General features: G+C 41.5%; 1 protein-coding gene across 2 annotated transcripts in view; it reads right to left on the reverse strand.

Moving 5' to 3' along the window:
- Nucleotides 1–23400, reverse strand: part of KDM4A (lysine demethylase 4A) — a 24100-nt gene continuing 700 nt past the window's right edge. For both annotated transcript variants that reach the window (XM_063407257.1, XM_063407258.1), the window contains exons 3-22: nucleotides 23158–23333; nucleotides 22382–22496; nucleotides 21430–21623; nucleotides 19942–19991; nucleotides 19355–19458; nucleotides 18394–18531; nucleotides 17266–17516; nucleotides 16288–16478; nucleotides 15024–15373; nucleotides 13185–13305; nucleotides 12423–12601; nucleotides 10008–10212; nucleotides 9654–9730; nucleotides 8871–8926; nucleotides 7954–8062; nucleotides 6845–7033; nucleotides 5974–6144; nucleotides 5394–5513; nucleotides 4698–4790; nucleotides 1–3710 (exon numbers count right to left, since the gene is read on the reverse strand). In XM_063407257.1, the coding sequence (XP_063263327.1) occupies nucleotides 3570–3710; nucleotides 4698–4790; nucleotides 5394–5513; nucleotides 5974–6144; nucleotides 6845–7033; nucleotides 7954–8062; nucleotides 8871–8926; nucleotides 9654–9730; nucleotides 10008–10212; nucleotides 12423–12601; nucleotides 13185–13305; nucleotides 15024–15373; nucleotides 16288–16478; nucleotides 17266–17516; nucleotides 18394–18531; nucleotides 19355–19458; nucleotides 19942–19991; nucleotides 21430–21623; nucleotides 22382–22496; nucleotides 23158–23333 (3030 nt within the window). In that variant the 3' untranslated portion in view covers nucleotides 1–3569. The remainder of the gene's footprint in view (nucleotides 3711–4697; nucleotides 4791–5393; nucleotides 5514–5973; nucleotides 6145–6844; nucleotides 7034–7953; nucleotides 8063–8870; nucleotides 8927–9653; nucleotides 9731–10007; nucleotides 10213–12422; nucleotides 12602–13184; nucleotides 13306–15023; nucleotides 15374–16287; nucleotides 16479–17265; nucleotides 17517–18393; nucleotides 18532–19354; nucleotides 19459–19941; nucleotides 19992–21429; nucleotides 21624–22381; nucleotides 22497–23157; nucleotides 23334–23400) is intronic.

A 23400-nucleotide genomic window follows, 5' to 3' on the forward strand; every position in this document is an offset into this window, starting at 1 on the left:
TTGATTTCATCCCATGTTTCATTAAAAAACAAGCACAACTGCAGACATGTCAGACAACAGGAGCCCAGTTAAAGAATCGAAGAACAGAGAGGCATTGGACCTTAGGATAAGTGACTTTGCTTCTCTAACAGTGCAGAATCAATTCAACCCAGCTCAAAACACCAGAGAGAAGCAGCAAGGAGAATGGGTCCTACTACTGACAGTACTGCCTCTGGTCATCTGAGAAGTTTGCTGATAGAAAAGAGGTCTCCCAGAAGTCCAGCCACAGGCAAAAAACATTACTGCAATCTGGTGCTTTACAAAGAATATAGTCACCTTTTAAAATCTTATTAAAAGTTATCACTGACTTGTGAAGCTCATCCTGATTTAAGGGCAAACCTCTATTTGTTTATACAAAAATTGCTCCTTGTGGGTCCAACCTGAACCAGTCACAGAGGGAAGCTTCATGAAAAGTGAAGAGGTCTACTGCCTGCAGCACCACATGCAATGGAACACACAAAGGGCCACCAGAGCACACACTGGGCATGATTTTGTATTGAACATATTCAAGAAACACCTGACTAGCTGATAACCTGTCAGCCCCTCACCCTCACTGGAATGATGCTGTAAAAGGGATAAAAGGAATAAATACACTTCAAAAAAAACCCCCAAAACCACTGGAGCAAATTATCAGACATGATAAAAGTCTTGGTAATGGAAAGCCTATGTACTTTTGAGACAGCTGCTCTGTACAGAGCTTTTATTGCCATCTGTTATACTTGAAGACATAAACCAAATTACTTTTGCAAAGTCAGAAAATCAAGACCCCTCAAACATCAAGGGCACCAATTTTAGATTCAGAGAGTGCCAAAACGCAGTTTAGTCCCTGCAGCAGGTAACGGTGTGCTCACATCTGAATGATGAAGCACAAGAATTGAAGGAAAATTGGGAAGGCCCTTTGTCTCAGAGTGCAGGATGGCAGCGATTTCCAACACAGCGCAGTCGACTGCGCAACTGCCAACAAGAGCAAATCTGGCACCTGCAGAAAACGTGCCAGAAACAGGCAACAAAGCTCCTGTTCCAGAACAAATACTATGCACAGGAGCTCTGGAAAGTCACTGAATACTGTCAGAGGTGCATGGCAAAACCTGCGGCAGGTGAACAACAGACAATCCTGAGTTGGAAAAGACTCATCAATAAAACCCAACTCTTGGCCCTGCACAGAGCAGCTCCAAGAACCAACCCCGAGAAGAACACCACACCAAACAAATGCAGCTGTTTCCTACTAGGTTATCATTTTAGGATGATGCTGTTGAGCCAGGTGTTTGTAGCACAGGTAAGCATGAGGCACCTAAAAGGTTCATTTAGGTTCTATAGCAGTTTGGGGACAAAGGCTGAATGCAGGCCCCTTTTCTCTGGAGGGAGAGTGACAGATTGAGACGAGGAGTGTTTTTCAGTAACACACAGGTACTGCTCATCCTGTGAGAAGTTAATACCAAATTAACTCTGACAGAACAGAGGCAAGTTTGTTAAGGCCCTGCCAGCTCGTCTCCACACTTGCTCACAGCACATCACTTCAGAGGCTTCCATATAAGCTCAGATGTCAAAGTGCAGTTTCGTTTCTATTGCCTGGACCAGATTAACTGCAGCTACCAGACTCAGGTATTAACAGATCCTGGTTTTATCAAGCCAACTATTCCACTCATCAGTAAACCATTTAATACCCTGAGACCGGGAATTTTGAACATGGTGAAAGGGAAAAAAACCCCAAAACAAACCAAAAACCACAAAAGAAAGCCATTATCTCCTTTCAGAATCTGTTTAAGCCTTCCAATACTGATGAACAATGTTTTCCACCACAAAAACAGGACAGATTACCTCTATGCAAAACAGTGATTGTGCAAATCTTTGCTACTTATCCTCCTGAACCTATAAAAATGTAGGGCTAAAGATTTTCTGTATAAAAGTTGCAGTTTATTTCTTTTCTGATCAAGAGTTGTATCACTACTCAATACTACATTTTATTGCTAATCACAAATTGATGCACCGGGGTTTCAGAAGGGTTTGGTTTATAGCGTTCCTATGTAACAAAAGGAAAAAAATTACAAATCCAGACTTTGCAGACACATTGCCATGTCCCTATAGAAGCAGGGATGCATTAGGTCTGTTTCATTAGAAAATTCTCCTCTTGAACAGTTTCTGGAGAACACACAATCATGATTTTCTCCAGTAGGAAAATTCATTCCATCATTCCATGCAAAAAGAAGGCGGCCAGTCTGCTCCACAGCCTAAAATGCCTTTCCTACAGACTAGGAAAGGAACATGTACTTACACTGCTCCTACTGTGGTGTGTTAATGCTTAAATCATTAGGAGCAAGTTGGCACATCTTCCAGGTACACCCACTACCCAGCTCAAGTCAGCTTCCTATGGCCGGGGTAGCAAATTCTCTCCACCACAACTGAGATGTGTCCTAATACTCTATAAAAATGCTACGGTAACCTTTGCCAGACAGCAACATGGCAACACTCCTGCTTCAGGAGAGCACTGCACAGCTTTTCAGTAATAACACACAGCTCAGTGCATATTTCATCTGTCTCAGACCCAGTATTGGCTGCTGTAAGCAAAAGCCTGTGGACACACGATAGGCAGTGCTGCCCCAGGGCAGCGCCGCTTCAGATACCGCTGCCCTGTCATCCCCAACACTGTGATGCTTGGATTTCAAGAAGGGAGAGTTAGGACTGTCCCTTTAGTCATATTGCCTTAGAGAAACTTAAAAGAAACTCTTTGGGAGCTGAATGTCTATTGGGAGCTGAACACCTATTCTTGTTAGAAGGCTGCACTTCACAAGGCTCCAGAGAGATTTCACTGGTTCTGAGGCACATACTATTAACAATTAAACTTATGATTAAGTAAGTCAAAAGCACTATCAGAACAAAAATATTAAATGGAAGGTTAAATAATTTGTCCTACAGGATTCAATTTCACATTTCACACAAGCACCTCCTGTCTGTCCAGACTTGAACAGCCTACAGCTCAACCTCAGAAAGGAGGTGCTGAGAAACAAGAGACTGAAGCTGCTTACGACAAAAAAATGGATATAAATATAAAAGAGGTTCCATTTCCAGCACCAGTAATACTGCCTGCTCAAGCCCAGGTGTGGTCACCAGGGAGACTCCTAAATTCAGGAACATTGTTCAATTAAAACAATAGACCATACTATTTTGCAGCTGCCAGGAGTCCTGACAACAACTCCCCAAAGAGTTTGCCACCTGTCAAAATTGTCTCTAAAGAAAAAGCAAGACTGCTCAACAAGATGAAAGCAACATCCCCAAGCTGGCTTATTTGGTAAGGACCCAACTTCAGACCAGCAGTCTGCAGGCATCAGCTTCAGCAAATGGGATCTCTTTCACTATCCAACAGCTGCCTTACAGCTACTGCAGAGCATCAGCTTTTTAGCTTCCTTAAAATATAAAAGAACAAAACCCCAGAAGAAACCCTGGATTCAAAGCATCCAAATATGGCCTGTTGTACTGGAACGTTTAAATCCTTGGGGGAGGTGGGCATCTTCTTCCTCTGCCACAGGCAGCGTTTACTCCATGATGGCCCGGTACAAGGCAGGTTCAATATAATCCTCACGGTAGCGTGAATTGATCACTCTTTGTCTCTTCCTCTCTTGACTGACCTCCTTCTCTTCGAAGATCTCTGTGAAGCGCATATCTGAAGCTATTGACTACGAGAAAAAGACAGAATTCATCACTAGAGCACAGATAAAATCCCTGTGGCCACACGCTCCTATTGCGTGTAAGAAAGAACCAAGCCAAGATAAATGGGAACATTCAGCTTGCTTCAAAAATTGACCAAGCACAAAAAGAAAAATGTTTAAGAAACTGGATTTACAAGTCTGGGGATACAGTTAAGTGAACTGTAATTACAGACCTAAAGAATCTCAAGTTTCAAATGTAACTAATTTAAATTCACAATCACTTTCTCAGAGTAATAAACAGAGTCAGCCTTTCCATTTTTCAAACAGTCTAGTACAATTTCAGCTCTATGGAGCAGGCATGTTTAAACACCTGGTCACAGAATTCAGCTATAATACATCCTTTCTTAAGCCTCTAACATCTGGTGTGCCTGCCAACAGATCTGCATCAGGGTGTGCATGTTTGTGTTGTAAAGCAGGACACTCCAGTGTCCTGTTTCTAACTACAAATTTGTAGTGGGAAGTGTAAAGCAACAAAAAAGGGTATGGGATCTCCACCCTTACTGATAACCAAAACTTAACTGGAGACACTCCTGAGCAACCCTTTCTGAAAATTACCCATTTGGAACAGGCATCTGGAGACCTGCAGAGGTCTATCCCACCTGCATTATTTTACAGTCTCAAGAAACAGCCAGCTCTTTTGATGCAACCCTACTAAGAGCTTCTCAGAACAAAGGGTAAGTGAAGGAACTTGGCCACTCTTTGCAATGGATGTAGACAATGGAACTTACAAGTATGAAAAGGCGTTAGTGTGCTCCCCCAGTCCGTAACTCTATGATACAAACTCACACCCCTGCAGAAGGAGGAATTCTCTCCAGAGCGAGACAGAACTTTGTTTTTGTAGCCTAATCAACTGCTGAGCTTTGCAATGATTAAGGAGAGCACCAGATAGTGCCACATGTTCAAGCACAAATTAAAGAAAACTTCTTTAGTAGAATTTGCACCCCGTTTACCTACCAGCCTTGACTTCACTCTCTTAGGAAGCTCCTCTTCAAGAGTATATACATCATCCCTTTTCACCATCAGCTGTGAACCATCTTCAAATTCCACCTAGAGGAGAACCAGAAGTTGTTCTGTCAGAAGTCTCATAAGTTAGAACCTTGCCACAGCTACCCAGAAGTTGCCTTCTCCCCACAGAGCTCTCTCATGAAATAATCTTCTACCACTTGAAATTTATAAGATACATATGCAGCTATGCACACTGCAACAGACTTGAATCAAAACCTCAATAATCTCATGACAATAACAGCCCAGCAAGTTTTGGGATATTCTTTTAACACCTGACAAGACAGTCTGGCTGTTCACTTTCACACAGCCTGAATATTCATCCCTTTGGAAGCATGAAAGGTATGGTGTACTCTCACTAGAGAAAAGCAAAATAAACTTATTTCAAGTAGTTTAAACTACAGAAACAGAGTCTGATGAAGAATTGCAGACCAGTAGTTTTCAGAAGTGGACACTTTCAGGTAGGTAGCCAGATGTGAGTACAGCTGCAAGCAATTATTTCCAGCAACTGTTAGCATCTGTCATTACAGATGCTAACACAGTGAGAGTAACTTACCCTGGAGTGTTTAAGCATGACTCCCCTATAGCAACCCTGTTAACATGACTGGCTTTCTCTGAGTGATGAATTTTCAGACAGCAATTCTGTACCTGGTACATCTGGATAGCGTGTGATGCAACAAACTTGGCTCCGTAAACTTGTCCGTCTGTCCATCTCACCTGCACGACTTCCCCTTCAGCAGGGGGGCCTAACTGAAGACAATCTCGACTCTAGAATGAAGAGGGAAGAGACAAGAAAGGTAAGCAGCATCCTTATGTGAAGATTCAGCAAACCACCAAGGGGTCACACTGCACACCACCCCAACTATTCTCCTTTTTCGGGATGGAGACCTAGGCTGAGAGACATCCATTTATGTTATCTGCATTTAAATCCCAACAGTGGTAACTTCAAAGCATTTGATGTGGGGATGGCATGCAAGTATCAGCAAGTTTTCCTTCTGATCTACCATTGCTAAGCAGCCAGAGATCAGCTGCACTCCCTGCTATCCTGTCTCTATATGGCCTCAGTTAAGTCCCTCTCAGCTAACATCCCTAAGGCCATCCTGCAGCACAGCTCAGCCACTACAGGACCCAGGGAACAATTACCAGATCCCCTGATGTGTCTGCTCTACAGCAGCAAGAACTGACTCATATCATGTGTCCTACACCACAACCCCACTGCACAACATACCACAATGTCCTCTGGGTACAGGTTATCACTGAAGGAGCCATCATCGAAGTTCACCTCGTAGAAAGTCTCCTTTGCAAGGCTGACCACTTCACACTGATAGAAGCGACCATTCTTGTGCTTGCTGATAACTATCTGTCCTGGGGACAGATCCTGGAGTGCAGCTTTAGCTCGCTGAGAAGAGAAAAATCACTTTTATTCAATGACTCAGTACCAAATGTGTTGAAGACCATGGTTCCAGTGCTGGCAGACAACAAAGCAAAATATTTTAGTTCAGGTGAGTTACTCTACTTAAGCCATCATCAGCAACATTTTCAGAGAAGTTCTGCCTCTGGAATTTTAAATGCCTAAAGTCTAATCTGTTATGTGCTACTGTCCTTAATTTACTTAGTTAATTAGGTTCTCATTCTTCAGAGCAATGGAAGGCCTTTACAGAAAATATTCTTTAATAGATTGGTTATAAAATAGGTTTTGGTTAAAACGGCTGCATGGGAACTTCAGAAACTAATCAATCACTTAAATGTGAAATTCTGTGACCACTCATGCAGACTGCTGGAGTACTGGCACTAACTCCTGCATATTATGTATCACAGCATAAATCTCACTAGTGTTCCTCATTACAACAGCCACAGGAGGGATGTGATGCTTTCAGTCCTTTTGGTCTGCACACCAAAGTACAATTAAAGGATCCGACTAAGATCAGAGTAGCAGCAAGGCTGAGATCAGAATCCAAGACCAACACCTTTAGATTACATTACATACTGTGAGACGGCCAAGCCTTCAATGAATTTTCAAAATATTCACTCAATCTAAAAACTTTTCAGTGCCTCCAAGACACTGCAGTTCAAATTTTGAGAATAACACACCTACACACCTCTGCCTGAGATGGAGTCTTGTGCCTGAAGCAGGTAATGAAGACAACAAATGGCCAGTCATCAGGCTGCATCATGACTCCTGCTGCTTGGGCACAGCTGACATGAAAGGATGTGGGACACCGACCATGTGAGCACTGTACACAGCAACCTGCAATTCTCTTTCTCCTTTTCTTGCAGAAGATGCATTTCTGTGGACAGGAAACCAGAGGTTATTGGTTGGTACTAGGTTTTACTCCACACCAAGGGCTAGCTAACAGCTTATCATACAACAGCTGTGCCATTTAGCCTCTTTGAACACTGCTGCTTTCTGACTAAACAGAAGCAGGCAGCTATCAGTTTTAGTTTATGACAAGACAATAACTTGTAAAAGTAAAGTAATGCAATAGAGGAAAAATGTAAATATCTACCCCATCAACATGCACAAAATATGCAAGCCAAGGATGCCAGCAACAGATCTTAGATTACATCAGCTTGCAATGCTCCCACTCAATAGGGGCTGTCAGCACTTGACCAAAAAGTTACATAAATACAAGCAACAAGATTAGAATAATGGGAAATGACCAGAGTTAACAGTTAAAATTCCCTCACTGCTACCAGTTACTCATTGGGCCTGATGGGCAGTTGTAGGAAAAGAATGTTATCTGCAATGCATATGCAAAGCAGAGTCATTTTCCCCTCACCACTGAGCTGTTAAAACACTTAAGTACAGCTGCTTTCCTGCTGAAGACCTTCACCCATTATAGGAATGCCTCACATGTTCTGTAGCATCTCAGTGCTTGAAAGCAGTCAACTATGCAAGCACAATTGGAGGAGAAAAACAAACACAACAAATTATCACCATTACACCACTGTATAAATGTTATCTGCCACATACTGAAAACAGTGCCCCTTCTGCTGGCTCTTCATGTGAATAAACACATACTAGAACAAGAAAAGTTTAAAAAAAATGGCAATAGGGACAACTGCCATCTCTTATACACAGAGCTGAGCAGATTATACAGTTCAGTCTGGAGACTGAACCAGGATGACTTGGGTTTGATGGGATAAGCAAAACCCCTCAGATTCTCAATGGACTAGACACCATCGATGCAGCTCAGGTGACCCTTACCAGTCTGAAACGCTGCAGGGGGATTTTGCCAACATCTATCGGACTCCGCTCTGCAATGTTCACAAATTTTGCCTCCAGTACAGCCACAGCACACATCACATGAACCCACCTGTCAGGGCAGAAGAGAGGAAAAGGAAATTAATATGCATTAGGCCAACAGAGGATATTCTGGAGTTTAAGTAAATACTGTTCTGTTCAACTTTGCTACATAAACTACAATAACCTCTGAGAATGATCGGTGTAATCGTCCTACTGCTACTAACAGGTTGTGTGTTGGGAAAACCCAAGATTCCTTCATACTTAAAATCTACTTCTAACAAGAAAGCTTCTACTTCTTAGCAAGAAAGCAATTTAGTGAATTCCGCATGATAGAAGGCTGCCTGGCAAAGTTGCAGTTATTTCATGGTGCTACAAGGCTGCCCCATTGCTATTTTAAATCAAGTAACTTTAGATGATCCACCACACCCAAAGGACACAGGACAGGCAGTTGGATGCACATCTTGCTGTAGAGGTACCTTGAATTTCAATGTAGCTTGAATTTCATAGTTGTGCTACTTAAAACTATGGTTGCCCTTCATCATTACTATAACCACAAATAAGATGGAAAATCAAAATCCTCTGTAGAAAAGGTACTGAGATGTTAGTTCATTTGATTAGTTATTTTTATGTGGTAGGTTATACCTCTGCATATTACAGCTCGACACTATCAAATGCAAAGCAATTAACAGCTGCTATCAACAGAATGAAAATCAGGCATTACTTAAAGAGGTAGAAACGCTGCATGAGAACACAGGAACACACCAAGTGTGAAGGGTCTTGTTGGTCACGCTGTTACACCAAATGCAGTCTACCAGCTTACGCTCAGATACTTGGAAACTGAGCCTTTCCTTAAAATGACAAAAATCTGGAACACTCACTTGTCATCATTGGCTCTCTGCAGCGCTCCTCCTCGTAATGAACACAAGCAGCAGTCCTGGAGTAAAGAAGAAAGCATTAGCTAGCACACCATGCTTACTGCAGAACTTCCACCTCAAAATGCACATCCAGAGGAAGAAAACGATTTTGTTGTCAGAAGAGCGCTATCTACTTTGTACAAGCTAACTATCTTGAGCTCTTCAGCTCCCAATAGTTGCTGCCCTTAGGGCAACAAATATAGACTCCAAGTCTGTTGAAAGCAAGCAGAACCTACCACTGAAGGGTCAACTTGTTTGTTGGGTTCCATTTATACCTGCAATACCCTATATCCTTTGGGGATGGGTAAAAGGATCTGGAACAAACATGAGGAAATAACAATTGAAAGGCTGACCCATTCTACTGACCTAGAGTCTATATAGCTGTTTAAGGGAATCCCATTCTTCTTGCTTTCTTCATGTGTGCATACCTGCCTAGTTATTAACACAAGTTATTTTCTGGCTTAGAAATAGTAACTACCATAAATTCAGACAGACAATGGAGCTATTCCCACATTCATGCAGAACATCTTCCCTCTGACTCAAATGAGCTCAGCAGTTTTGCATCAGTTAAAAGCATATATGTTATGGTTTAGAAGTACCAAAACACAAGAGACTGGCTCCTAAACATTCTCTAAATTGTGCTCTTTTCACAGGATAATTAAGAAAGCCAACACCCACAACACTATGTGAATTAACTTTGTGGCCAAGTTGCCAGATGTACCAGACTCCATCCGTGAAAATCTTTACCTCTTCTAATGCATTTTCTGTACACCGGGAGCACATCCAGTCTTCAGTGACCTTGTCAGGGGATACACCATAACAACCTAGAACAGACACATCTCATTTAATGGTTTATTTGAATTCAAACCCATTTCCCTTGGGCCCAGAAGTAAAGCAGGAATTAAAATCAATAAGCCCCGGGTTGATGCTGTGTATTTGAATCCACCCATGAAGCCAACTGCCTACCCCAGGGGCCAGCACTCAAGCATGTGCTCCTCTGGTAAGGGCTGAACTTGGTCTGTTGGTACATCAGATCAACTGGCAGAGGCCTCCAAAGTAGGGAGAACAGCAGAGCTTAGGGTCACCTGTGTGTGCACTCACTTGCATGAACACAGACGTGGCAGTTCTTGCAGGTGATGAGTACACTGGTTCCATCTTCCTCCAGGTAGGGAGTTGAAAGATTAAGGTCTGTGCTGCAGCCAGTTGCAGTAAAGCACATTTCAGGAATCAGGGGTTTCGTTCGGATCTTCCCATCCGCAGCAGCTGGAGCTGCTCCAGAGTTTTGACTGCTGCCTTCACATTCTGCCTGTGGGGGACAGATAGGGAATTTAAATTTTAACAAATTTCACATCATCTTTACTCACACATTCTTTGATATATATATCCAGTTTAAAGAAAAAATTAAGGTACTGAAAGATCATAGGTAGGTTAGGTGAAAATGTAGTTATGTTTATAACTATTTATTACTATTCAGTTATATTTATAAAATCCTCAACTGCTGTGGCTTCAGAATGAAATTACTTTGTACTCAAATACTAAACTGAAAGTCTGAATTGCATCCCTCTAATGAGCAACAAGACACACATCAAACAGCATCTCTTCTGAGAGAAGAGGTGGAATCACCAAGCCCACCTCATGCTCCACAGGCAACACCTCCATATTCCCCCTGTAATACAGAGGATCACAACACTGCTATCCATCAGTGTACACTCTCCTTACCTCAATATGGACAGATTACCAACACACAAATAGACACCTACCACAATCCCCATTGTTTTTTCCCAGTGTAAGTTCTGAACAAGTCTAATGGACTTGGAAACTAATTTATTCCTGGAAAATAAACAGACTAAAAATGGAATTTCCCATATAAAGCTCAGGAGACTTTCAGGATAATCTTTTGTAAATTATTCTTCTAAACCAATGTCAAATCAAACAGCTAAGACATAAAAAGCTTACTGACATGTATCTCCATTCAAGCTACTCTGAACAGCTAAACAGAAATTAATCTCTTTGAAAAAATGTTTAAACCATCTTTTGTACCTTGTAGGCTACTTCAAAAAGTAGCTTGCCTAATCTTTTAAAATTACTATTAGCAGAAATTGCAGCAGCAGAATGAATCTGTGCTGTCCCTCTTACAGTGCCTCAAAAGCTAGGGGAAAAAAAGTCCAGGTAATGCTCACAGTTGGAAGGAAATGGACATGTTTTCAACTAGTCTTGTTAAATCTTTTTGTGTAAAACTTACTGATTTAAACTTACATTGCATGTCAAGCAAAAGACAAAACAACTGAGGGAAATCACTAATGGAATTGAAGAAAATAATGACTTTTTTTCCCCAAGCAGCAGATACCCTTCTTTTTCTCAAAGGAAAAGTGCATATTTGTCTGGCATTTTGTGCCAATGTTTTATTTGAACGGGTAACTGAAGTGAGTTTCCAGACCTGCTATAGACTTTCTGAAGCTGGAACAAAGACTCTAACCACAGCTCAAATCTTGGTAGAGTTTCTGCTCGACTGCCTAGTGTAGACAGACATTTGAAAACCTGCAGCTCAGAGTTTTCTCCTCAACAGCAACTTACAAAAAAGACCTTAAGAGAACTTCAACTGTCCTCAAATTAACTTTATACCTTCCCGCGCTAGTGGAATTCTCATGTACCACACAGTTCCTAAGTAGAATTTCCATTCCTAAGAATTTACTCTCAGATAGAAATATCAAGATGGAGCAGAAACTATGGTCTGTGATTTTCACTAAAATTAGGAACTACCTGAAATATACATCTTCAACAAAAATAGGAGGAGGTCTTTATTTCCAAAATTGTGGTGAGCATGTTTCTAGTGCCACCACAACTATACAGTCATCACAAATGTATCAAATATGCTTAGTGTATGGGAAGGGTCAAACTATCTCAAACATGCAGACAACTATTCAAGCTAACTTAAAACTATTTATCTTAGGTATATAAAAAATTCCATGAGGGACTCCTGCCTGCACATTTATTCAGTATGACAAAGGATTTCTGCACCCCATTCCATGCTACTGTCATGGATACACTCCAAGACAGCTTTCAGTCTATAGTATCTACAAACACAACCCTAAATTCTTTTAAGTAAAAGATCTTCTTCCTTGCCAGCTCCTCAAAGACCATGTACTATGAGAGAATCTAAAGTGTTTTCTTAAGAACATTTCGGAAGTGAAGGAGTTGGTCTGGAAAGGAGAAATGAGATTTTATAGTCAGCTCCAGCAACATTTAAGCTCCATTCTGTGGTTTGAGCAAACGCCACAAAACACAAAAGCTTCTGCTGAACAGCTGAGCCAGCCCCCGGGAACCCAGAGGGGCCCATCACAGGTGTGAGGATGTTCACCCGCTTGTGCTCTCCTGGAACAGCTCCTGGGGGAGACTGCAACATTGATACAGCTTTCATTAACTGACAGTATGCAAACGCACAGATTTAAAACTATGTATCACAGCAGCACCTACTCTGTTACCTCTGTGATAGCATGAAGAGTCTCGGTTTCATACCTGATAGGCCTGGAAGAGCATACAAACAGCACAGTACGGGGGCTGCTGGGCCATGCTGCGATTGTATTCTTTTTCAGCCTCAAAGTTTGGCGGCCGATTCTGCCACAGCTGGCTCAGTGGCTTGGCCCATGCTTCTGTCTCCTCAGCCTCCTCTTCAGGAGTTAGCTGCTCTGATGCCTCTGTGATAAGAGAGCATTCACTCGGTGATTATGTGGCCTTTTATAGATGTTCTTCTTGTAAACGAAACTAAATAAGGCAAGAAGCTATGAATGGAGATAAAAGAGGCTGCCAGAAAGCAAACTGACAGAAGGGTGATGGAAGCCAGTAACTCAGTCTCCTTTCTAAGAGGCTTCAACTAATCAAGCAACAGTGCAGACAACAAAATAGGCTGAGTATGAAAAAAGAACAGCTCCAAATTACATCTACATCAAATCTAAAGCCATCAGCCAAAGCATTTGGCCTTAGGGTTTTTTTTAAGATCATGAATATTTACATCAACGACTGGAATATTCTAAGGCACCTTAAGCAACAGTCTCTGGTACTGGTTTAATATTCCTTTCCAAAGAAAAGTACAGGAGAGAAAGATGACACCATTTGAGAGAAAAGTTGAATGATACAATGAGATATGCACCTTGTCTAGGAGGTAGAGCTGTCACTTACTGACTCCTGTTTATTGCCAGTTACTTATCAGAATACCCCACACTGCTCACAGAAGCTGAGACGCTCTCTCCAGTTTCCCAAGGGGTGTAAGGCTTTACTCACCATCATCACTGATGCAGTCCTTCACCAGGAGCGGGTGATGGCGTGGGAGTTTGCTCAGCGGCTGGCGGCGACCCTTGGACTTCTTACTTTCCTTCACGGAGCTTAGGTACTCCTTTCCCACCTGCACCAGGAGAAGCAATTCAGCTGTCAGTTAGCACATGCACTTCTGACATCATTCTGGAAGGAATTTACTTCAAACCTAGAGAAACTTCTTCAAATTGTACACATGCTTCCACAGTTTTATTTCCTACAAAGTAACTTCAGCTCTGAAGTCTTTTGCAAAGTGCTCAGAGTACTTTTGTTATAAAAAACTGGACAGAGCTGTACTAGCTCTGTTGAGTCAGTAGAATGAACACCTTCCACAGGTTCCAGTGTAGCTTTTCATGCAAGTCTGTTTCTTTAAAGAATTGTGTAAAGGACTGAAACAAAGACAAGTTGGATGCTTCAACTTAAAATAAGAAGTCTCATGAATTCTCGAGAAGCCTCAGTTTATGTGTCACTTAAAATATTCCAAATGTAAAAGTTAAAAAAAACCCCAAAAAAACCCAAAAAAAACCAAAAAAAAAAACTAGAAAAAATATAGAGCTCATAGACATCTTGAAGTAAAAGAGTTATTTTAAATGAAGGACACTTTCATCCTTCCTGCTTATTACTTGCCTTGATGACTTACCAGACAGACTGGAAGAAGGAGATTGCAACAACAGCTATTTCCTCTTCCCTTAGCCTCATAAAAAAACAAGTGACACACTGACAAAATTACTACTAATCTGACAAGTAGGGCAGTAAAGGTAGGGATTTCAACTGTCCAGGAAGTCTCCCTCTAAATAAGAACCTATTCCTTTTAAAAATCTGTTATTCTTTTATAAAAGCAGAAGTAGTCTTGGATTAAATGTATCTTACATATGTTTCAATACCTTCTTTTCATAAAAGAAGCCAGAAGAGAGCGTAACAATCATTACCTCTCTTCTATTACACAGAGTTGGATACAAGATTTCTACAAAATATTGAAATTAGCATTCCCAGTTACCAACTGATGGAAAATTTGTTTCAAAGTTCACCACCCTGGAGAAAACAATGCACACCCATCCAAAATTTCACTTTTTCCCTGTACAGAGCATGCAATAGGGACATCAGTATGTGCAACAGAATGTCTTTAGTTTAAATAGCCATGACAACTCTCTCCGTTTCAGCTTAATTAACAAGATTGGTCTATCTGCTGTTCCTTTGGTGTCATTCTTGACTTCCTAACTTAGGAAGTCATCACTGGCCTCCTATTCTCTAAACACAGATTTAAAGAGGAAAACAAAATATTGGAAAGACACTATCAGATAAGATTCTAAGTCTTAGGTTGTTCAATAAAACATTCATTGGCAGGTTTTGAAAACCCAGATTTACATTCTCCCAGCCAAATTTTTGTTGCATCCTTTCTCCTCTTCTAAAAGGACAGAGCGATGTATCCAATTTTACACGTGCTTGCAATAAAGGCTGGAACAAACCAGATTCATTTCAGGTACAAATAGGTGTCTCTTAGTACAAAAGGACCTCAATCATCCTGTAACACTTCCATGCCAAAAACATTAAGCTCCCCTTTCCATTACGGCACTTAAATAGTTTAGAGAAATTCTCAAGAGAAGTGCTCTCCTTGCTTACTTGAAGGACTAAGTATATAAGGTCTTCATCTGAATTCTTGTGTGTTTAGCAAAACCCAGAGGTGCAACCTGCTATGCAAACACCAGTGGGATGAAATTGTCATCTATACAGATAGGAAAAGTTTTATCACAGCAAATTCCTACCACGGAGTTACAGCCCTCCAGCTTTCAGTTGTTTTGCCATTCCTACCTCTGTCAGTTCCTGCTCACTGACACTGGAGGTGGCACTGGCTTTCTTCCCTGAAGCCTGTTCACTGTCGGATCCGCTGGCATCCCCCTTGGCATAGCTGTGCACTGTGAACACCCCGGCTGGGCCAGGAACAGTTCGTTTTGCCAGCAGATCAGACGATTCCGAGTCTGAGGAATAGGCAGGTGAGCTGGACTGAGCACTGCATGCAGCACTCTGCTTTGAAGCCGGCAACGCTGAAGCGGAATTTGAAGCATGTGAAATGGAGAGATCCAGTACAGCTGCTTCTTGTTCTTCCTCCTCCTCAAGCTTCACCGTCTTCAATTCTTCAAATTTGGCCGAGTCCACACCATCTGGAAGAAGGGATATACTGACTTTTTCAGAAGTCTGGGCAGAAAGAGAACATTTGTGCACCTACTTGCACAAAACCAAACAGAAAAGCAAACTACTACACACAAAAAAGCAATAGTACATCATATACAGAGTAGATGATTAATTCAACTACAGAGTCAGAGATGGCTTAGTAAGAGAGAGAATAAAAGCATCTACTGATTGTCTCTTCCATCGAAAGAACTAGGGTATATCAACCAAAACCAGCGGGCAGTGAGTTCAAAATAAACAGAGATGAGCTGTTATTACAGACGTGTGTGTTGTTAACAGCCCAACTCCTGGCCATACGTTGCTGTGGGTAAGAGGTTGCAAATGTTCATGGAGATTTAATAGAAAAAAAAAACAAACCCACAAACCAATGGAAAACTATTAAATACAAGCTGCAAAGGGCTGGAAAACAAAATACAAGAGGGACATCACATATGTTTTTCCTGTTCTTGTGTTGTTTCACAGGCCCCCTGCTCCTCCCCTAATAGCAAGGATAACTCATCCATTACAAGCCACATGAATTTTGTCTAGCCTGCTTACTACAAAATTACAAGTAACACACCTATAAAGCATACCAGACCCACAGTACCAGGACGTGTGCATGTGTTTTACTAAGCAATTCCTATAAACAAGTCACATTGCTCAAGAGAGATACAAAGCAACTTAGACTACTGAGACATCCCATATATTTCTGTATGCAGGCAGGCAAAATGAAGAGTAAAAATCAAAAACTAGAAAATGATAATATTTCAAGTCTTATAACAGTAAATTTCTGAAGTGTTACCAAAATGGCTTTCACAAACCAGTGTCTGCTTTTTTGGACACAAAATCATCCTGCTAACTAGCATCATATTGAAGAGTAGCCCAGACAAGCCTGGCACACAGTTACCTGGAAGTTTGAGCCTTTGTTCACCTTGCTGCACAAATTCACTCGTAGGCCTCTCACGAGGCTCTGCCATGTCCGCTTCATCCTGTGTGGAGCTCAGCTCCTCCTTAGGGAAGGCCTCACTCTCACTCACCTCCTGAGGCACTTCCAGGCAGACCCTGTGCCTTTTTGTTCCTATGCGGTGCTTGGGGATGCTGCAGAACACAAATCCCTATGTCAGGTTAGCAAACATGTAAATGTGCTAAATTTCTGTGTGAATGTATAAAATACAGTCTGGTTTGGATCAGTGTTTTATGAGACAGCCTCTGGAAAGCCAAATAGTTTCCAAAATATTCTGAAATGTTTTCTTTGCCTTTACAGAGAAAAAGTCAGTAATTCCTAGAGATGACTTCTCAGCATATTAATCATGTATTAAGGCAGCTATGTTCTAGCCAGGCATTCTTTACCTTAAACAAAAAATCCCCTCCAAACAAAACCCCAAACAAATCAAACCAACAACAACAACAAAAAAACCCCACCACCAAAGACAGCTTTAGGAACAGTAGCTGGCACTGACTGAAAAAGATTTAACTGCAAAATGTAAGATGATTAGCCTGTTGACCTTCAGCAATCTGGTACAATCAGTGTAGCAAGCCAATGCCACAGCTTGCTACACTGATTGTACCAGAATTTGCTAGCAAGTACTGTCCAACAATCTCAATACAATCCCCTTTCCTTCTGGCCTGTCAGTGCAGGGTACATCCAGGTTTTGGAAGTCTGCCCCAAAACGAAGAACTACCTTCCAAGCTGGTGTGCTTCCTGCTTATCACAGACTATCTACTAACATGGACTTAAATAGTAAAAAATATTAAGAGTAAACCCTGTTCCCAGCAAAAAAGATTGTTGCTAACTTTCACTATTCTATCAGGCAAACATTTAATTGCAACTGGGTTCAAATTCTAAGAATCTAACAGAAAAGCAGAGGATTATATAAAGCAGTACCTTTTTGTCTCATCCCCATCCATGTCCTCTTTACACGTCTCCTCTGTTTCCATCTCCTCAGCACAGTGTTTCCCATTCTTGACTTTTTGCATGAGATCCCCTTTCAGGAACTCTGCTGCCTCTGGGGTTGGAAGAGCATGGTCAATGACAGTCACGTCCTTCCCAGCTTTCCAAAGCTTGTAACGATCTGGCTGGTACTTCCTCACAAACACGTCCATGGAGATCTTCACCATGTCCTTCCGACACGAGCACTGAAGTCACAGAAAAAACTAAAGTAAGGCCAAATCCTCAACAATTCTACTTTGCATTTTTCTAGCATTTTGCTTTCAAAAGTTTAAGGAACAAAATCCCACACTCATGTGTAACTGAGCCTCAGAACTTTCAAGCCTCATTCCCAGGAAATCAAAAGGGTATGTATTAGGTTGCTAAAAATGGCAGAAAACCCAGCAAAAGCACAGAACAGAAAACCAGATGTTATCACAACAACTAGGAAAGAAAGCTCATCAGTCTTTTTACAGAGTTACTGGTAGAAGCTGAGCTCAAAATGAACTCATACAGAAACAGGCCACAAAACCAGAGACTATAGTGAAGAAATCAGAGCCACACAAACTCTGGGCCTACCCAGAGCAGTAGAGTTTTCCCTCACCCAGGCATGGCTACAGCTAGTGCTTTAAAGAATTCACTTTAATGTAGCTTCTGAAAATACAACCCTTGTTTGTAAGGCACCTCTACAGGGATAGAACACTATTCAGTTTAAAGGTTCAGCCAAGATACTTATTTTGATAAGTTATATAAGTTTCCAAAGTTGTATTCCAGGCTAAACAGTTAATGGTTAAAATACTGGGGAAAAATACTGATGAGCTCTGCCCACCAAGCATACTCTTTCTCCTCTTGAGACAATCTGTTCCAAGTTTTTCTTTGAAGCCTGGCTTGAGCTGCACAAACTTACAAAAAAGTTAAAGTTACAAAACATGTTACATGCTATCCACGGTTGACATAAGGCACTAAGCAGGACTTTGCCTGCATGTTGCTACTTTATGAGAAAGCAAACATCACATCTTAAAAAGGCTTGAAACCACTCTCTTAAAGCTAACAGAGGGGGCTTAATGATGGCAACAGACCACTCACCAGCACCGACTGCTTCCCGTACTCAATCCAGCGAAGAGTAGCAAAGTTGGTAGATTCAGCACAGTTAAAGCCATGGTTGAAGCCAGCATGGTAGCTATAAGGAAAGGTTATCATGAACTCTCCAGCCTCCTGTGTCACCTAGAAGACAATTGAGACATCACTGTGTTATTCAGAGTTCAGGAAGGTACTTGGTGAATATGATTAAAAGGAGTTCCTCTACCCCTCTCAGCAGCACACCCAAGTCCAACTCACAGATGGTGGCTGGAGCTCCCAACTGCAATGGACAGACTCGCTACTGACCTTCACTATTTTGCCACTTATGTTAAATACCTGTTTATTGAAAATTTTTTTACTAAAACACAACACAACTGGTCAATTTAGCACAGAAATGGTTATACATACAAAATGCTCTGTCACCAGCTATATGAAGTTCATAAAGATACTTCTCTGTATCAGCTACAGCTTTGGTCGAACAGTTATCTAAGGTTGATTAAATTTCTATCCATACAGAACTTGAAAATTTATTGCTGTTTTCGTTTGCTGTTCACATTAGAGTACAACTCTCAGGCAGTGTTCCACTGCTTGCTCTTCAACATTTCCCCATTGTAAAGGCTAATGATAACAAAACCATTCAAAAGAAAAATCTCACTTCACTGAATACATATCTAAACAGTGAAGTGAATCTAACATAAGAAATAATGTTTAGTTTTAAGTTAAAAAAAAAAAAAAATCACAGAAAATAAAGCTTTTGTTTTTAGGAGCCCTTGACAGATTTTTCAGTTTCAAACTCTTTCAGGCCCCAGCTGCCAGATAAATGGAAGTACAATAGGAAGGACTGCCTTATACCCTGCCTGTTTCTGTCTTCCTCTCTAAGCATCTGCTACTGGCTGCTGTCAGAAACAAGACAATGCTGCAGGAACCTCTCGATCAAGCTGGTATAACCATGATTACTTTTCTACACCTTATCAAATGGAATTCCATATTTCTTCAGAATTGATGGAGAGATGAGAGTCATCTTGTGACGGAGAAATGCTTCACAGCTTTGGGCACTTCCTGGGAAAAAACCTGTTTAAAATAAAGACAAAGAGAGATGCTACCATTGTGCTCAAACTACATTTATTTTTCAGCAGTTTTATGAAAAATTACTGCCTAGACAATTTTTCCCTACAAGTACGGCCCTCCTTAATTAAAGTGTGCTGGTTTGCATGCTAAAGAAAAATGACAACTCCCTAAAATTTATCTTTTAACTGCCAGCTGCCAGTTTGAAAGAACATAAGAAAGGCCTCAAATGATCATAACCTTCCAGTTTTAATAATCAATAGCTAAGGATTTTCGCATTAAAGGTTAGACAGACCACAAGTTCATTATTTGTAATGTGACAATTTCTCTTGTGTGTATCCTATAAGCAAACATTCAGAAGTAATGTGATCTATATTCTAAAAGGCAAATTATCAGTTCAGTCATGCCAACCTGTGCTCTCTAAAAGAGCTGAAACCCATTGCAGCTGTCCATCCCATCTTTAGAAAAAGGCATGAACTGCCTCATTACCTTTTGCAAGTCTCTCCAGCCGCTTCCCATGCTCTGGAGGGATGGAGTACCTGCAGTTGTAAGAACAAGCCTGTTAAGTTCAAGTGACAACAACAAAATCTTGAAGTTTGACTGGAAATCATAACCAATTATCAAGATGTCAACTACTTAAAAAAAATTCTCTGTCTCCACACTTGTCTTTTTCGAAGTTTGATATAAAGTTTAAAATCTTCATTGAGGACTTTTACCTTTCTATCCCAAGAAAAATCAACACCCAAACCCTGACAATTTCTTTCAACAACTTTTGCTTAAGCAATCAAAGAAGTAAAAAGTCTGATGTACACAATTAGCAGATCTGTGCAGCAAAATATGAATTACAATGAGAAAGGGAAGAGCACTTCCTGAACTGTCGCAGTTCACAATTGTGTAATCTCAGTATACTCAGTGCAAGGAGGAACACAGGGCAAGAGAGAAAATGGAATCACCTCTTTCAGCTGCTCAGACTAAGATGGGACTAAGTCAATGCCACATCCTTAACACATGCACAACTCATGAAGTGCCCTTTATGGCTATGTCTCTCCCTGTACACGCCTTTTTTATGGGTGCCATAAAACTCCTGACTGGTATGACTACAACAAATAAATCAACTCACGTAGTTTGCTTTCACTCTGGAATACAGTGCTATATTCTGAATGGATTCCTTGCTAAATTAATCAAAGATACCAGCAAAGCTCAATTCTTCCAAGTACTATTGTAGAAGAAGCAATGGCCAAATAGTTCAGCAGACTAAACTATTCTGTTTCATGTTTCCCTGCTACTGCCACTGCATGGGGTTGTTCATGGGTCACACTGTCCTAGCTATTATTTTTTTCTTCAAAGTTGTAATAAAAGGCAGCCAAAAATACTAGTTTCCAACAGAAGTTCCATGGAAACAATTGTTGAAGTTGCTTGAGAAATTCATTTGTGAACAGAAGGGCATGATTCACTCTTAAAATGCAAACCATGCTACAGAGATATTGAGGAGTCTTGCCTAAAAAGAATCAAGAAAGCTCAGACACTGGACAAACCACTCAGTGACATCCACTAGCCTGATGTTTAGATATATGATAAGCTTCAAAGTCTGTTAAAAACTGCCTGTTCCCCAGTGGCTGTGTGACCATACCCCTGTATGGTCGTTTTAGAGCCTCAGGAAATGATAAGCAAGTTTGCCAAGTTTTGGCCCTACCACGGCATGGATGCTCAGAGAGCATCCATGCTATATTGTGAATAAGAAGAACTCTCTAAGTCAGGACAGCAACCAGACCCTTCTAGAAGGTAACCAAACAAATTCTACTGAGGATATGCACTGCTCTGCAGGTCCTTACAGATTTCTAGTGTTCTCATCATCAGAGAGAACTGCAGTGCAAGACTGGAGAACTGGTAGTTATTTCAGTCAACTCTTAGTTTCATGACTCCAATATTTTACAATAGTGCTTTTCTACATCTAGAAGATTCCTTAGAAAATCTTACCATGACTTGGGTTCCCCAAAATGCAAATAATTAATACTGTAGAGATCCATGTCCTCAGTGTGCCAAGCAAAGGAAGTTTTCCACATGCCAAAATACAGGTAAGGAGTATTCACTCCTTCGATGGTTATGCCACTTTCATTCTCCACAATATCCAGGATTGTGTTCAATCTGCCAATATTCCACGCATCTACATGCTGAAAAACACAAGCCTCATGTCAAGCAAGGATTACAAAGTACAAAACCACACAGCTGAGATGACAGTTTGCAAAAGCTTAACAGACACTTGTGAAACAGCACATCACAGAATTACACTGCTCAAGCTGCGAGCTAGTTCACCTAACCCCAAAGTTCTGCATGGTAGCTTGCATAGTGATTGCTTATTGGCCTTTAAGGAGGGAAAAAAACCTACCAATCAACATAATGATTACAAAGGAGAAATAATCACGAAGCTACAGACTTAACAGAGCAGAGAACAATAGCTGATGTTGACTGAGTTTGAGCTGATGTCTGAAACCTCTTGAACAAAACCACTTTTCATTCCAAACATCTTTTAAAAGAATAAATCATGGTAATTTAGGAGACAAGCAAGCAGAATGCAGATTGTCTTTTGACATTTATCGTGCTACCACCTAATGGCTACAGAGCTGTCCCACAAAAATACACACACCAGTGGATACCAAAGCAGCATGTCTCCACTGATCAACACTTCCAACCCTCACACGCCTTTCAGCACAAAGCAATGCTTGAGCAATAGTGGTTTTTGCTTTCCTAAACTGAACTGCTCTGCACTGAAGTGTTTGCAAAGGTCCCTTAGAATGCTGCCTCTGTCAGCTGCCTACTCCAGAAGCTTAGACTATCATTAACTCTTTCCAAAAAGTAAGAGTCAAATGTCACATTAGTATTTATGCAATACACCAGAACTGTTACCTGAAAACCAGAACACTTTCCTTACCTTGTCGTAGAGCGTGCCATTAACGTCAGCCCCATAGATGGGGGCATTGAACGTAAGGTTTTTCCAGTATTTTCGCTCAAGGTCTTCAAAGTCTGTGTACCGGGGTGTGCAGTACCTGAAAAAACCAAGAAAGATACTAAAGATTTGGCAGTTTGACATTTGACAAGTCTATACCAATGTTTTCCTCGACTGAAAGAATGGAAAGCTACAATAAAAATACCTAATGTGTGTTACCAGCCAGATGAGAAGTGAAAGCAGTCATGGTTCTGTTTCTGTGACACTTGGAAATGGAAGAAAATTACTTTTCTCATTTCTCAGTTTACTTTCACTTTTGCTTTGTGCACTTTTCTGGGGTCAGAACAACTTCACCTTCTAGCTGTAGCTACTTAGAAGCAACAAGGCAGTCAAAACCAGAAATGATACAAAGACCAACTTTAAAAAAAAAAACCCAAACAAACACAAAGTTTTCTGTCACTGTGAAACTAGAAAACCTTCACAGACTCACCATGCACACCGTACTCTGTACAAGCAACCTCATCTGCCCAGGGCATGACGTTCACACTGCTGATCCCAGAACACACTGAGGACCTGGCCCCAGTGGGAAGCTGTGGATGCCCCTTCCTAGAAGTGTTCAAAGCCTGCTTGGACGGGACCCTCAGCAACCCAACCTTGAGGAAAGAGCCCCTGCCCCCGATAGGGTGGGGAATCAGATGGTCTTTAGTGCCCCTTCCAACCCAAACCCTTCCATAACTCTGCGTGCCCGGGACCACTCATACTTGTCACTGTTGGCGATCCTGCGGAACTCGCGAACGGTCATGGCCTTCTTCTGGATGTTGTACTGCGTGAAGAGCCCGGACTGCCCCGTCACCACCTGCTGGATGGGCGCGGGGATGACGAGCTCATCGATGTCATCGTAGCACTGCCGAGGCTTCCACTCCTTAGGCGGCACGATCTGCGGGGACACACGGGCCGGGCCGGGCGGCCGCGGCCGGGGACAGCGTCAGACTCGGGGAACTCGG

This window comes from Prinia subflava, chromosome 10 (assembly GCF_021018805.1).
Source record: "Prinia subflava isolate CZ2003 ecotype Zambia chromosome 10, Cam_Psub_1.2, whole genome shotgun sequence".
In the NCBI taxonomy this organism is placed as follows: Eukaryota; Metazoa; Chordata; class Aves; order Passeriformes; family Cisticolidae; genus Prinia; species Prinia subflava.